The sequence below is a fragment of the Theropithecus gelada genome, chromosome 13, assembly GCF_003255815.1.
Source record: "Theropithecus gelada isolate Dixy chromosome 13, Tgel_1.0, whole genome shotgun sequence".
Classification (NCBI taxonomy): Eukaryota; Metazoa; Chordata; class Mammalia; order Primates; family Cercopithecidae; genus Theropithecus; species Theropithecus gelada.
In genome coordinates, this window is record NC_037681.1 from 31,620,365 (window position 1) to 31,635,173 (window position 14,809).

General features: G+C 35.9%; 1 protein-coding gene across 3 annotated transcripts in view; it reads right to left on the bottom strand.

The window, feature by feature from the left end:
* Window positions 1-736: 736 nt before the first annotated feature.
* The window catches only part of ROCK2 (Rho associated coiled-coil containing protein kinase 2), a 154,234-nt gene continuing 140,161 nt past the window's right edge, over window positions 737-14,809 (bottom strand). For 2 of the 3 annotated variants that reach the window (XM_025354060.1, XM_025354059.1), the window contains exons 31-33: window positions 13,870-14,131; window positions 13,566-13,779; window positions 737-4,375 (exon numbers count right to left, since the gene is read on the bottom strand). In XM_025354060.1, the coding sequence (XP_025209845.1) occupies window positions 4,372-4,375; window positions 13,566-13,779; window positions 13,870-14,131 (480 nt within the window). In that variant the 3' untranslated portion in view covers window positions 737-4,371. The remainder of the gene's footprint in view (window positions 4,376-13,565; window positions 13,780-13,869; window positions 14,132-14,809) is intronic. The other variant, XM_025354061.1, reaches the window with a different exon arrangement.

The window sequence follows — 14,809 nt, forward strand, 5'->3', positions numbered from 1 at the left end:
GAGGAACATGGTATCTAAAAACAATTATTCATTCTGTAGTTGTTAAAATTACAGATATCATATTTTTAAACATCCAAGTTAATCTTTTTTCATTTGCTATTATAATCTGACCATTAGCATCAATACAAATTACATGATTTTTATTCCAACAAATGTTTTAGATAGCATTAGTACTTTATCATTGCTTAAAGCAACTCCTTTAAAAGCATACTTAACTTAGGTGACGAGGTCTCTGTTTTTCCCCCTTTGTCAGGCAACAAACACTGGAGCCATTTCAGACATTCTACACACATTACCATACTTAATCTGGCAGTGATCCTGTAGACACAATCTCCATTTTACAGATGAAAACACTGAGGCTCAGAGTGAATAACCTGCCCAAGATCATATAGCAAATAACTGCCCTAGAAAACACTTTCTCAGCACACTATTTCCTGACAAAACAGACATCCTGCCTCTTTTCCTTATCCTCACCAATTCAAATGAGTTTGTTGTATTTGTGTGCATCTTAAAACACCCAAATCAAATCAGAGATAGGCTCCTGGTTGAGATTTGGTATTCCTCCATGAATTAAATCATAGGGCAGAAGAATCACAAGTCTACAGCCTTAGTTATAAGACTTATTTACTATCCTCATCCCACTGTTTATACCCATCTTATAGAGAGAGCAAATGTTTTGGGTAAACTTTAGAAAGTTGCCGTATTCTAGGACTATTTCACAGGAGAAGTATGAAAATGCTTATGTCTCCATTTATTTTATTTTTTTTAATAAAAAGCAGGCATGAAATACAATTACATTACTACAAAGATGCAACAAAACTTTAAAAAAGGGGTGCAATTTTTGTTCAGAGGGGACAGCTGATCAAATATTTATGATTTTCTAAACCATGCAGTTCATTACTTACTACAATTTCAAACAAAACTCATTATTACGGGGATGGGAGTCAGGGAGAGGCCCCCCCAAGCACGATATCCAGCGCTGTCACACAGTGCTTATGTTCAAAGTGCTTACAAATGGTGTCTTCACAACATAGGGAAGCTGAAGCCTTTTTCCAGGGAAGGAGAGGTGAGTCAGTAGCAGTGTCAATGCAGACTGAGAAGCTCAGCAGTGACTTGCTCCAATCAGATTTTGACACGATTTAAAGCATGTTTCAATAAGGTTAATACAGTTTCCGAGTTTCTCTACTTTACCACCAGAATCCTAGAAGAGTAACAGCTGCAGCATAACTTCTTAAAACTGTGGTGTAGCAACCTAGAGTATTTCTGTTTAGGATCTATAGATAAATGGATGCAAAATACATACTTTAGAGCCGGATTCATGTAACTCTAACACAGGTTAGTTTTAAAAGCACTAACCTTTATTTTGGCTTTACTGGTATGCTTATCCATTAGTTAGCTAGAACATTTTAAAACTTTCATATAGATTTTTAAAGTTTGTTTCTAGAGAACATGGTTTTTTAAAATTAATACTTTAAAAACATTCACTATACATTAATTTAAACAGCAATATCGGCACCAGTTTTCCTTTCACTTCTGTCTCGTTATCCCCACAAAACAAAAGTAAAAAATCCAATAAGAAAATCCCAGTATTCATGATTTCTTAGTTCCCCATAGGAGGTATTTATAGCTCTAGGAGAAATCAGGTGTGAAGGAACAAGCAACTTTTAGTCTTATAAATATTTATCTTGGAAGCTTTAGGGCCTCAAGAAAAAAGAGAAACGAGCACAAAATCAGGTTGTTTCATATTTAATAAGTGTTGGAAAGAAAACACGTTTATAGATGCATGCACTCATGTATGTACGTGAAAGCGGCAATGCGGTAAAAAGCGAATTCTCACCCAAGGCCAGAATTTTTTATTAAGCGCATTTTCATTAGTTGGACAAACAACCTTATAAACCCTTATGTCAAACCATATAATGTGAAGAATCTCCATGGGAGAGATTTTTTTTTCACCCTTCAGAATTATTTTTCCCCTAAGACCTTCGTATGAATCTTCCTTATACAGTTGGTCACACCATGATTCCTCATATTCTCTAATATATACAGCATTCCAAATTTAAACTTTTGCCTTTTTTACTCAAATATTTGTTACTCATGTAAACTTGAAATTATTTCACCTTAATAAAGTTTATTAAAAATATATATATATATATATATATACTCTCCAATTCAGAATAGGATAGAACCTCCCATAATGTAACAAAATCTTTATATAAAATATTAATTCAGTCTCCTTTTAACAACTCTAATGAATGGAAATATTTATTCTATATAAATTTTATATATTTTTTATTTTTTAATCTTACTTAAAAAAGAGCTGTCCCCCAAAACCAGAGCTGCAGAACACACCTGCAAGGGAAACGGCATGCACATCTAGTCTGAGCACAGACAGCACAGCAGAGTGCAGACTGGAGAACATAAGAATAACAAAATCAGTTTCAGTCTATCAGTAGCCAGTGGCTACTTTTCAGTTTCCACAATACTATCTATTGTGGGGATCTAACTCTTTAAACATCTCTAACTGATGTCAGAGGGAATCAGTGAAAAATGTCTACTTCCTTCATTGAAATATTAGATGACTTTTTTTTTTGAGACGGAGTCTCGCTCAGCTGCCCAGGCCGGAGTGCAGTGGTGTGGTCTTGGCTCACTGCAACCACCGTCTCCTGGGTTCAAGCGATTCTCCTGTCTCAGCCTCCCATGTAGCTGGGATTACAGGCAACTGCCATCATGCCCAGCTAGTTTTTGTATATTGGTAGAGACACAGTTTCACCACGTTGGCCAGGCTGGTCTTGAACTCCTGACCTCAGGTGATCCGCCCATCTCAGCCTCCCAAAGTGCTAGGATTACAGGCGTGAGCCACCGCGCCCGGCCAGATGATGTATTTAAATACCATACCAAACTCTGTGTGTATTTATATAAAGAGAGACTGTTAAAAGGCTTCATAATTTAAAAAAACAAAAAACAAAAAACAAAAACTTGATGCTTACTATTGCTGCATACTGTTGCAGTATAAAACATACACTTATCTGGGATCATGAGAATATAACACGAATGGTCCTGCATAAACTGTAACTTTGACAGCATTTAAAAAATAAAAATCAAATTAAGTGCCTTTGAGGCCACTTCTTCCCAGTTACCAGTTTTCTTAACCCAGTACTAAAATATTGCCACACACAGCTGTATGTCTGAGGATCATATTTAAATATTTAAAATGTATCTACAGTCTGTCTTAGTTTTCTTTATATTTGGGAAAATTTTTGAATCTTAAGTGTGAAGATGTAATCACAAATGTCTCTACCAGGAATAAAAACATATCTAGGGTAGCCAGCAAATTTAAAGCAAAGAAAATATTTTGTAGTCACAGACTAATACTGAGGTCTGTAAAAAGGGTTGAATGAATAATAGACATCAAGGATATATTAGTTCCAACACCATCCATAATTGTTTCTATAACCAATAATACTTTAAAAACATTTGTTAATCAAAATAGGCTGACATTGATATAACTATTTATGTGTAAAAATAGTGCACGATTTCTCTTCCACAAAGCTAGTTTACATCCTAAGAGCTGGTAAACACTTTTTTTGTTTTTTAATACAGAAAGGGCTGAGACTTTGAAAAAAAATTAAATTAAGGCATTCAAAATGGGTAAAGTTGCCTATCATGAAGCATTAGGAAACTGATATAATTAACTTTAAACTTCTTGTTACAGTAACTGCTTAAACATGAACATGCAACTTCCATCAGGTACACAGGAATGAGTGATATAAACTCCAACATTATGGCTTTATACAAGTGCATAGTTGCAACTGCAGTAAGTAATGATATCTGATTAATGTGTATAAAAAAATAAAGTGGGAAGTTTAAAAAACCTTGCAGTATTAGAGTACTATATATATATATATATGTTGTGTGTTTATATATATATACACAGTATAATGGTCACTTCTTAAAGATGCAGTCAATATCACTGTAGTGGAATCCATTCCCAGATTCTTCTGGTAAATGTGCTGGTGAAACCTCTCTGTTGAAGCTAGAAAAGACGTTTTCTTTAGACTTTAACTCTTCTCAATCCTTGTGTGCATTGTAGTGTGAGTGACTGCCGAGAGCGCTTTATGGAAAAGTCTGGAAGAGTTGCATATATCCTTAGTCTATCAACCAATCACTGTTGGTTCAACCTGTTGCTTCAAAGGAGCCCAGATTTGTAATTTATATTACAGGGAAAAGGGGAACACATATATGTATGAGTGTATGTATCAGTCTCTCAGGAAAATATAGCTTTTTAATAAATTTTGGGCCATCATATTTCAGTCTTGTTCTCACTGGAAGAATACGATCACCTTGAATAATGACTGCTTTCATAGAAGGCAGTTAGCTGAAAAGAAAGAAAAAACAAAGTTAGTTGATACAGTGAAATAATTTAAGAGATTATTAAATTCCTAGAAAAAGCACTCCATTCACATTATTAAACTATACAGTCTTCCAACTACTATGTTTTTTAACACTAAAATCATGCATAAACATACTTACTGTATTACTTTTCCTGCAGGTACATGCAATTATATTCTTTCCCAAAACAACTTGGGATTTTGGAATTTTAGCTACACACATTACACACAAGTTTTAATATGGTTAACAAGCTATTAGGGTTAAACAATATGCCACAGAGTAACTCAGAAGATAAAGTTTGATTTGGGGTTGAACTGCCAGCTGCCTCATGTAGCTGACAGGGAAATGGGCCTATTGATCAGGTTCTACTTGGCTGTTCAACCCTAAGCCACACATTTTTTTTTTTATCTATAAGATAGGGCCAAATACATTGTTGTAGTAAATATATACAAGCTACTCTATGAAACCTGATTATAAATAGATACCAATACTACCTGATTTATGTTTTGCAACATAGACTAAAACAGACATTATTTCTTTTAAATCTTTCTATGTAAAAGGTTTAAGTTGAGGCTCAACTTTCATTCAAATCTCCTTGAGCCACTATTAACCAAATTATTTTACATTTTCTAAAAGCACAATTCTCACAGCGTATCACTGACATTCTTCAGCAAGGGTAACATTAAATTCTCACAAAGCAAACATTTCACAGCACCACACACAAAAACGCCAAATCAGAAACAGCTATTTTACAGCACTTATTAGACTTATAAAGATTTTATGCTTTCAATTCTTGCAAGTTGGAAATAAGAAGAGAGAGATGGAGGGAGAAAGGAATCCCATGCTATGTTCACAAACTAATATAGCTGTACGAACTTGAAAACGTTGTAAATTTTACTTCTCTTCTGAATATGGCTTCTTTGGAATGAACAGAACGTATCAGAATTAACTCCTTTTGTGACTGCTATATCTCATTCCTAAGATAAATTCTAATTGTATTAAAAATTTATAGCCAATGAAGAATCTGAACATAGCATTTCACTTTTACACTTAACATGTAAATTTCAGTTAGCAACTTTTTGAAAACTACTTTTAACTATATACTATTAAAAACAAGTTTCAAAAATAAAAAATAATGAAAGCCCAAGTGCAAACCACATGCGCTACGTTGAAGTACTAAAATAACTGATTTTTCATTTTTTGATTTACCCCATTTATTTCTTCAGAAATCAAAAACATCGTCATCATCATCACCACCACCATCAACATCATCAAATGACCAATCCCAGTCTTTAAATGCCAAATCAAGCAATCTGCAATAGGAGGTTTGTAAATTTATACTCTAACACTCTTTAGAAACTGTAACTTAATGTTATGACTTAGAAATCATACTTTGAATGTGTGGTAAGCATTTTAATTTTCCATTCATGGATAACAACAAGATTAAAATTAAGATGCACGCACACAAGGAAGCCTTGCCCTTTATATATAAATGCATATAATCACGTTGGCCAAGTACACCTTCCAGATATCTGAAGACAGCGATCATATTTGGGATAATAACAAACAATCTGCTTTTCCCTCCTCACTCCCATACCCCAGATAAACATGTAACCATCCTGATACCCAGTTTGATTTGAGAATTATGAAAACACATTTGTCAATGTTCCCTTCACCAACGTGGTCAGATTGTCAGCTCGGTTTTTCCATTATAGCACCAAAAACCATGGGGTAAAAGGGGAGTAATAGAATAAGAAAGCAGCTTTCTGAATTTCAGTAGGACCCTGCCTGCTCAATATGTCACCAAGAGCTTTGTCCTGCATATGAAAAACTAGGGACAAGGGAAAAGCCACAAGTATATAAGTAGCATTATCAACTCATCTTGGCTAAATTGAACTTAGAGTTAGGATATATGTGGTCTTTTCTTTCTAATTCAATAACCTAACTGTAATATTCCTATCATCTTTGTTTTTAAAAATAGGAGTAACTGGGCCAGACGCAGTGGCTCATGCCCGTAATCCCAGCACAGGGAGGCCGAGGCGGGCAGATCACCTGAGGTGAGGAGTTCAAGACCAGCCTGGCCAACATGGTGAAACTCTGTCTCTACTAAAAATACAAAAATTAGCTGGGCGTGGTGGCAGGTGCCTGTAATCCCAGCTACTCAAGAGGCTAAGGCAGGAGAGTCACTTGAATCCGGGAGGCAGAGGTTGCAGTAAGCCAAGATCGTGCCATTGCACTCCAGCCTGGGGGACAAGAGCGAGACTTGGTCTCAATAAATAAATAAATAAATATAAAAATAAATAAATAGGAGTAACTTTTTCATTTTTAAAACTGTGGTGTTCATGAATCAATTCGTGCCAAGGAACTCATCTGGTCCCCAAAGTCTCACCTGTAATCACTATTGTCAGTGGTTCTTATTTACACACTTCTAAAGCAAGAAACTTTAGTGTACATGATTTACCTACTGCTCTTTATAAGGCCTCATTCCAAGAGATTTAGATATGACTGAAAAGGGCCCAAATATTTGCATTTTCAAATAAGAAACCTGAGGTGATTTCTGATACAGCTGGTTAACTCTGAGAAACACTGACAGAATAGGTTAATGGATGATTACTCTAATTTAAAATAAATACAGTGACTCAAATTACTCTTTTAAAATGTGCTAAACATAGGACAACATTTGAGAAAACACACAAACATATATAATTACTTACTTAATGCATATCACAACCTGGCACACACTCATTTTTCTAGACTTACATATAACGTAGCTTATAGCTAGGGTTTCAGCTCTACTGCTTGGGAGATTGTGATCAGCAGGCCTTCCAGGGCATCCACACCTCAGCTTTAGCATAGGTTAGGAGAAAGCTGCATTGCATATCCTTTCAAAACCTTTGAAGTGTGTGCCAGTGTCATAATCTCAAATTTAAAAGTCTAATCGCTAGATACGAGTGCAGTGCATGATGAGACTTCCCTTACACCCTCTCCCCTCACCCCTTCGAATCAGTCATCTAATTCTAGTTATTTCAACTGAAGAAATCTTTCCGAATCCAGGTTTATTTTCTCCGTTTTCATTGTCAAGTACTCAGTTCAGGATCTCATTAAGCCTGAATACCAATCCCTTATTGAAAGACTTCTACTTATAAATCAAAACTCCTGAGAGCAGTGTACATGGAGCTTTTCAGCTGGGTTCAGAGTTTCTTTCCAGTGTCACATCATCTTTTACCACACCTTGCCCTTGCCTTCTCCCAACCCCAACCCAACACAAAATTACAAATACATAAGTAATTCTGACAACTTTGTACCTCTGCACATGACATTTTGCCTGGAACTGATTTTCCCTTATTTGTTTGCTTGTAAAATTATCCATCCTCCATTGTTTTAGATCTTTCTTAATGTCCTCAGGAAGAATTCTCCATGCTTCCCTCGTTTCCCCCAGCGCTCTGTTCATGCCTCTATCATAAACAGCATTTTACATAGTACTGTAATTGCCTGTTGCTTGACTGTCTCCACCATTAACTAATCAACAGGGATATAGTTCAGGCCTGTGAAACTTATTGTCAAAGATGCTTTGGAAAGAATGCATTTAATTTGGAGTTCTACCAACAGTCCACAAAAGTACCCATTTCGTTTCTTAACCCTTGCCAGTTTGGTAGGTGAAAAATGGTTTTATGTTATAGTTTTAATTTAATGTTAATTTCTTAATACAGTAGTCCCCCCATATCCTTGTTTTCACTTTCCATGGTTTCAAGTTACCAGTGGTGAACCACAGTCTGAAAACATTAAATAGAAAACCTCAAAACAATTTAGAAGTTTTAAACTGCCCAACATTCTGAACAGCGTGATGAAATCTTGTGCCATCCTACTCTGTCCTGCCTGGGATGTGAGTCATCCCTTTGTCCAGCATATCCATGCCTATTAGTCACTTATTAAGGGTCTTCATTATCAGATTTTAAAAAATGGTATGTGTACGGCACAGCACTATTCCTGATTCCAGGCATCCACTGGGGGTCTTGGAATACATATCCCTTGAGATAAAGGGGGACTACCGTAATCAGGCTGATCCCTTTTTTTTTTTTAACATGTAACAGCTGTTTCCATAATAATGCCTGCATACACCTCACTAATTCTGTATGGGGATGAGGCAATCTTTTTTCTCAATGATTTATAAGAACTTTTCATATGTGAAGATAGTAGCTCATCTTTCTCATGTATTTTGTAAAGACATGGTGTTTTTTACATTTACAAGGCTTCAATTTTGGGGTAGTTGATCTTTGGCTTTGTTTTCTTTGCTTTTATTATTGGAAAATTCTTCCCCAATTCAAGATCAGGTATATATTCATGTATGGATTTATTTTTGACACATCAAATTGTATATAACTTCATTATTTTCCCAAGTAGACTGTTAACTTTCTAACATTTAGAAATGGAGAAGAACAAAGATAATAATGACACAGTAGCTACTTCCTCCCTTAAGTTTTAACTGTGTTGCCATGTTTTACTTCTTAAAACTCAATAAATGAGCATTTGCTGCATTTTTGCTTTATACTTTTCTGCATGCATTAAATACTGCGTTTAAAAAAAAATCTTTAAAAGAAAAATAATTAAAGAGCAATGCCCTCTAGCCAGACTGGTATCTAATTTTTTTTTTTTTTTTTTTGAGATGGAGTCTCACTCTGTTGCCCAGGCTGGAGTGCAGTGGCGCAATCTCGGCTTACTGCAACCTCCACCTCTTGGGTTCAAGCAATTCTCTGCCTCAGCCTCCCGAGTAGCTGGATTACAGGTGTCTGCCACCACGCCCAGCTAATTTTTGTATTTTTAGTAGAGACGGGGTTTCACCATCTTGGCCAGGCTTGTCTGGAACTCCTGACCTCAGATGATCCACCTGCCTTGGCCTCCCAAAGTGCTGGGATTACACGCGTAAGCCACCGCACCCGGCCCAGACTGGTATATTTTTATCTTGCATCGAAACAAATTAGGATTCTCCAAATTGTCTTCATCAAAAATTAGCATTTTATTCACAAATTTCCTACTTTTCCAGTATGGCATTTTAATTTTAACTCAAAAGTACCAAAAAAAACCACTCCTGTAGAATAGCATTTGTACACATTATTTTTATGAACTGTCAAGTAATTAAGTTCTACTCTTATCACAATGAGGCAGTGACTACTTCAGTTCCAAGTCAAGGTTCCAGAACAAGATTATCTGGATCTAAAGTCATGGCTCTGCCACTTATTAGCTGGGTGACCTTGGGTACACAAGCTTTCTGTGCCTTAGTTTCTTCATCTGTTAAATGGAGATATATTAATAGCTACCTCACAGGGTGGTTCTGCGGATAAACTAGTATAATAATAGCTAACACTTATCTATTACTTTAATAAACTTCACCACTATAGAAAAAAAAGAAGTGCTGAAAACAGAGTTAAGAGGAGAGGCTGAGCGTGATGGCTCACACTTGTAATCCCAGCACTTTTGGAGGCCGAGGCAGGCAGATCACCAGGTCAGGTGGCGAACAGGGTGAAACCCCGTCTCTACTAAAAATACAAAAAATTAGCTGGGTGTGGTGGCACGCACCTGTAGTTCCAGCTACTCAGGAGGCTGAGACAGAAGAATTGCTTGAACCCAGGAGGAGGAGGTTGCAGTGAGCCAAGATGGCACCACTGCACTCCACCCTGGGTGACAGAGCAAGACTTTGTTTAAAAAAACAAACAAACAAACAAACAAACAAACAGAATCAGAACCAGGACTGTCAAAGCAGCCACAGATGAGGTAATGAGGCCAGGTGCGGTGGCTCATACCTGTAATCTCAGCACTTTGGGAGGCCGAGGCAGGCAGATCACCTGAGGTCAGGAGTTCAAGACCAGCCTGGCCAACATGGGGAAACCCCGTCTCTACTAAAATTACAAAAATTAGCCGGGCGTGATGGTGCATGCCTGTAATCCCAACTACTCAGAAGGCTGAGGCAGGAGAATTGCTTGAACCTGGAAGGTGGAGGGTTGTGGTGAACCGAGATCACGCCACTACACTCCAGCCTGGGTGACACACCGAGACGCCATCTCACAAAAAAAAAAAAAAAAAAAAAAAAAAAAAGAAGAAAAGATGTAATGGCAGATGACCACAAACAAAGACACTAAGGAAAAGTTACCAAAAATGGTTAAGTGAACATTTATGGGTTCACTTTATATTTGATGTATCTAACAAAGCCAAACTTTGTTTTAAGAAGGATACCATGTCAAATTAGTTCAACTAAAGCTAGATTGACTACTGCTAAGACTAATATTAAACAAACTCAAACAAAGAGCTAGATATCAGATCACTGCCGAGACACACCAGCAATTCTGCGCCTCCGTTTTCTTGGATGACCCTTTACTAGTTTCACCCATTTGTATATTGAACGGGCTTTAGTCCAGTAGAATGTTAAAAGCCATCCAGCCTGAGGCTTGATTCCTCCCTGGAACCATGCTACTCAATGAGATTCACGATTTGCCTTTCTGATTGGTTCTTCTTCTAATACATCTTCCAAGGAAAAGGTCTTTAGCTGTTTAGTACTATTTATCATCTCTCATACTTTCAAGTAATGTCTTTAGAAAACAAAATATCCTGAGTTCCTTTGCTTGCTACATTTGTATACTTTCAAATGACATACTGCAACCTCTGTTATTCTCATCTATATACGCTTCAATTTGTATAAGTGACTCTTAAAATGTAACATTCAGAATGGAATACTGGCCAGGCATGGTGGCTCATGCCTGTAATCCCAGCACTTTGGGAGGCTGAGGTGGGAGGATTGCTTAAGGCCAGGCATTTGAGACCAGCCTGGGCAACATAGGGAGACCCCTATCTCTACAAAAAATAAAAATAAAAATAAATTAGCCAGGTGTCATGGTGCATGCATGTGGTCCCAGCTACTCTGGGAGGCTGAGGTGGGAGAATAATCACTTGGGCCTGGGAGGTCAAGGCTGCAGTCAGCCATGATTATGCCATTGCACTCCAGCCTGGGCAACAGAGTGAGACCCTGTCTCAAAAATAATAATAATAATAATAATAATAATTATTATTATTATAATGCAGGTTGATTGATTCATGTAAGAGATACAGATACAATGCTAGGAGTACATGAAACAATGGAGACTCAAATGCCAAAAACAATGGAAATAATGTTGCAGATGCACAACAAAATCCAAATTATATTATAAATGTGACCATCTTTATGTTTAGAATTTCAAAGAATGTATTAAATTTTTTCACAAAATGTACACTACACATTTTACAGTCAGTTTTGATATTAGTTTTATTTACATGCAGATGTGAGAGAAAGAAATTCCTACTACTTACCGTTGCTATGACAAAATGTATTAAAAAAAAAATCAATGAAGAATGATTCACAGGGCAAGGCCAGAAGTTAAAAAAAAAAAAAAGTAACAAAAATCAGAAGTAAATGTACTTTCAAACAGACCATAACACTGATTTGGATTGGGAAAGGAAGGTATTTGTAAGTCAGTGTACATAAAAACAGCCTGTTACATAATTGGGAGCATGCCTCATAAACTAATTCGATATATGTTATCATATGTAGTGAAATCATTAATGTGTCAAATAGCACAAAAGGAAAAAATATATCAAAAGGATATCTGGAGTTGTTATAATTCTAGATCTAGACAAACCCCTTCCTGAGTCTTAATCAAAACTAAGTATAACAATACCTGTTCTATTCCACAGGACAATTTTAAAGAGCATAGGAGATAATACATAAGAAGTTAAATGAGAGGAAAGAATATGTAGAGAAGTACTCTGGAAACTGAAATCACTATACACTATAAGGTATTAAAATACCATTTAAGCATTAATAGCTCTACAATATTAATAATATAAATTTAATTTTCAGATGTTTTACAGAAGGCACATGAAATGGCCTTCAGTATCTCTGAATTCTGAGTTTCTTTAGCTTTAGTCAATAATCACTAATTTTGTTTAGTTTTATCATACCTCACACAAAATATTAAACATTTTCACTGCTGAAACACCAATTCTGACTTTGTCATTCTAATTATTTCCTTGAGAGATTAGTTTCAAGAAAGTTTCATCTAAGATGTTTGTGGTCAGAATCAGATTTCCGACAATATAGCCAATGCACATCAATATTCATATACTGAAGGTCCTGTGTCAGGGAACCAAAAGGATACCTGAAATTAGATACCTGATCAAAGTATATGCTTTTTCCTTTAGCTAACCAAATTATTGTGTTCATTTCATGTTCAATGGATAGCAATGTTTATAAATGCTGAAGTAGTTAGTAAGTCAAGAAATGGCTATTGCGAATCAAGATATTTAACTAAAGGACTTTCACGTAGCTATCTGAAAATAGCTCCATCAAAATGTTTTGGTGCATAATGATCAACCCTGACCTTACTCCATTTTCCTAACTCTACCTCAATTCCAAGGAATGGCCACTTTTACCCATTAGCTCATACTTGCATTTTTAAAGCTGGTCTATGTTGCTGTTAAAATCACACTCAAAATACTGTTTTATAGATTTAAAACTTAAGCTGATTTTAAACTTGCCTCCCAAATCATGTAACATAATAAAAGCTTATAATATGAAACACAGTGTGTGCACTTAACAATGTGAGGTCTGTGTACAATGTTAATTCTATCTTTTAAGTTATTAAATTACTCAAGTGCTCATAAAAGCTGAAAATTATATCATTATACAGTAAGTCCTCACTTGACATCATCGATAGGTTCTTGGAAAGTACGACTTTAAGCTAAATGAAGTATAACAAAACCATTTTCTTCTCATCAAGGTTATAACAAAACAATTTTGAAGGAAACAACCTAATTCTAGGACCTGCCATTGTTTTGCTTAAAGTCGCAGGTTCAAAGAACCTACGGACAATGTTAAGTGAGGATTTACTGTACAAATAAACACAACAAAAATCTTTAAAGATTTTTGGTTGAATTTACTGTATGTGTGTGATTTAGTAAATAAATTTATATTACTTTCATCTGAATCGATGAATATGACATGCACATTAAAACAGTTCCAAACACTTGGTATTCCACAGTTCACTAAAATACCAAGCAAAGGAAAACTAACTAGGAAAATTTGTAGTTTGACTATAAATACAAAATATTTTAATAGATTTTTTTTTTCTTACCACATTTTAATTTATTACCTAGGTTTGTTTGGGGCAAGCTGTCGACTTGGCCGTCTAATAGACTGGTTTTGCTGTATCTTCATTGAAGTTCTAGGAGATGATCGTGCAAAAGGGTCTGGAGCTGGGGGCTTTTTTGGTATCTTTTTCACCAATCGACTAACCCACTTCTGCTGCTCTTCTGTAGAATTTGCTAGTAATAATAGATTCTTTGCCGTTGAAATATCATAATACACTATAAAGAAAAATTTGAAAAAAAAAATTAATGTGCTTAAAATGATATGAACATAACCAATATCAATGGAGCAAATAATTTACCATTTACCTTTGCAAGGTGCTATAATCTCCTCCTTTTTGTCCATGTGATCTTTATGACACTTAATATGGCAACGACGGCACTCTAAAGCAGGAGGAGGCTTAAACATGTGCCATAGGGGCTTCATACAAGCCTCACAGTTGGTTGGGAAATGATAAAGAGTAGGAATAAACTCATGTCCCTTGTGGCAAATATAATTAGATTTTTCTCCAACTGGCTCCACTGGAAATTCTTGTTCCTTCTTACTTTCTCCTTCATTGGCATACAGAATCTATGAATGTCAAAAGAACGATAAATGATTTCCAAACATGCTATTTCTTATGTAGTAACAATTCTGATAGTGTAAATAAAATAACATTAGCCTAAATTATTCAAAGAGAAGAAAATGTATCTGAAGTACAAACTTAAGCTCTTGATTATGCAAACAATCAAAAGCTTATGTAAGAAAAGTTATAAGACAGTCACTTTGGTTTGCATTTCAAAAGAACTGATCCTCTTCAAATGCTGCCTCCTTATTTTCTTTGTAACACCCATGCTTTAGCAGTACTATCAAAATAGGTCAGCAAAAGGCAAATGTGCACTTCATAGGTGTTAGAAAGTTTTTCTGGGAGGGACTGTTCAAAACAATCACTTGAAGAAATGTGGTGATTATACTAATTGGTGTTTTGTAATACTTAACAGAAAACTGGGTAACAGCTATAAGCACAGCTTCATTTAAAAAGTCCTGTATTTTGAGAGTTGAGGGGGAAAAGAAAGAGGAGAGGATGTGTATTATACTCCAAATAAACATGATAAGCCTCCAGAAAACAAGGAGCCAGCTTCCACACAGTACACCAAGCACAATGACTCTTACATAGAAGGAAATCAGTAAGTCATTGTTGGTTTGACTAATTTTAAAATGGAAGTAGTAAAGGGAAGAATGTGGCTTCACTTTAAATTGGAGGTAAAA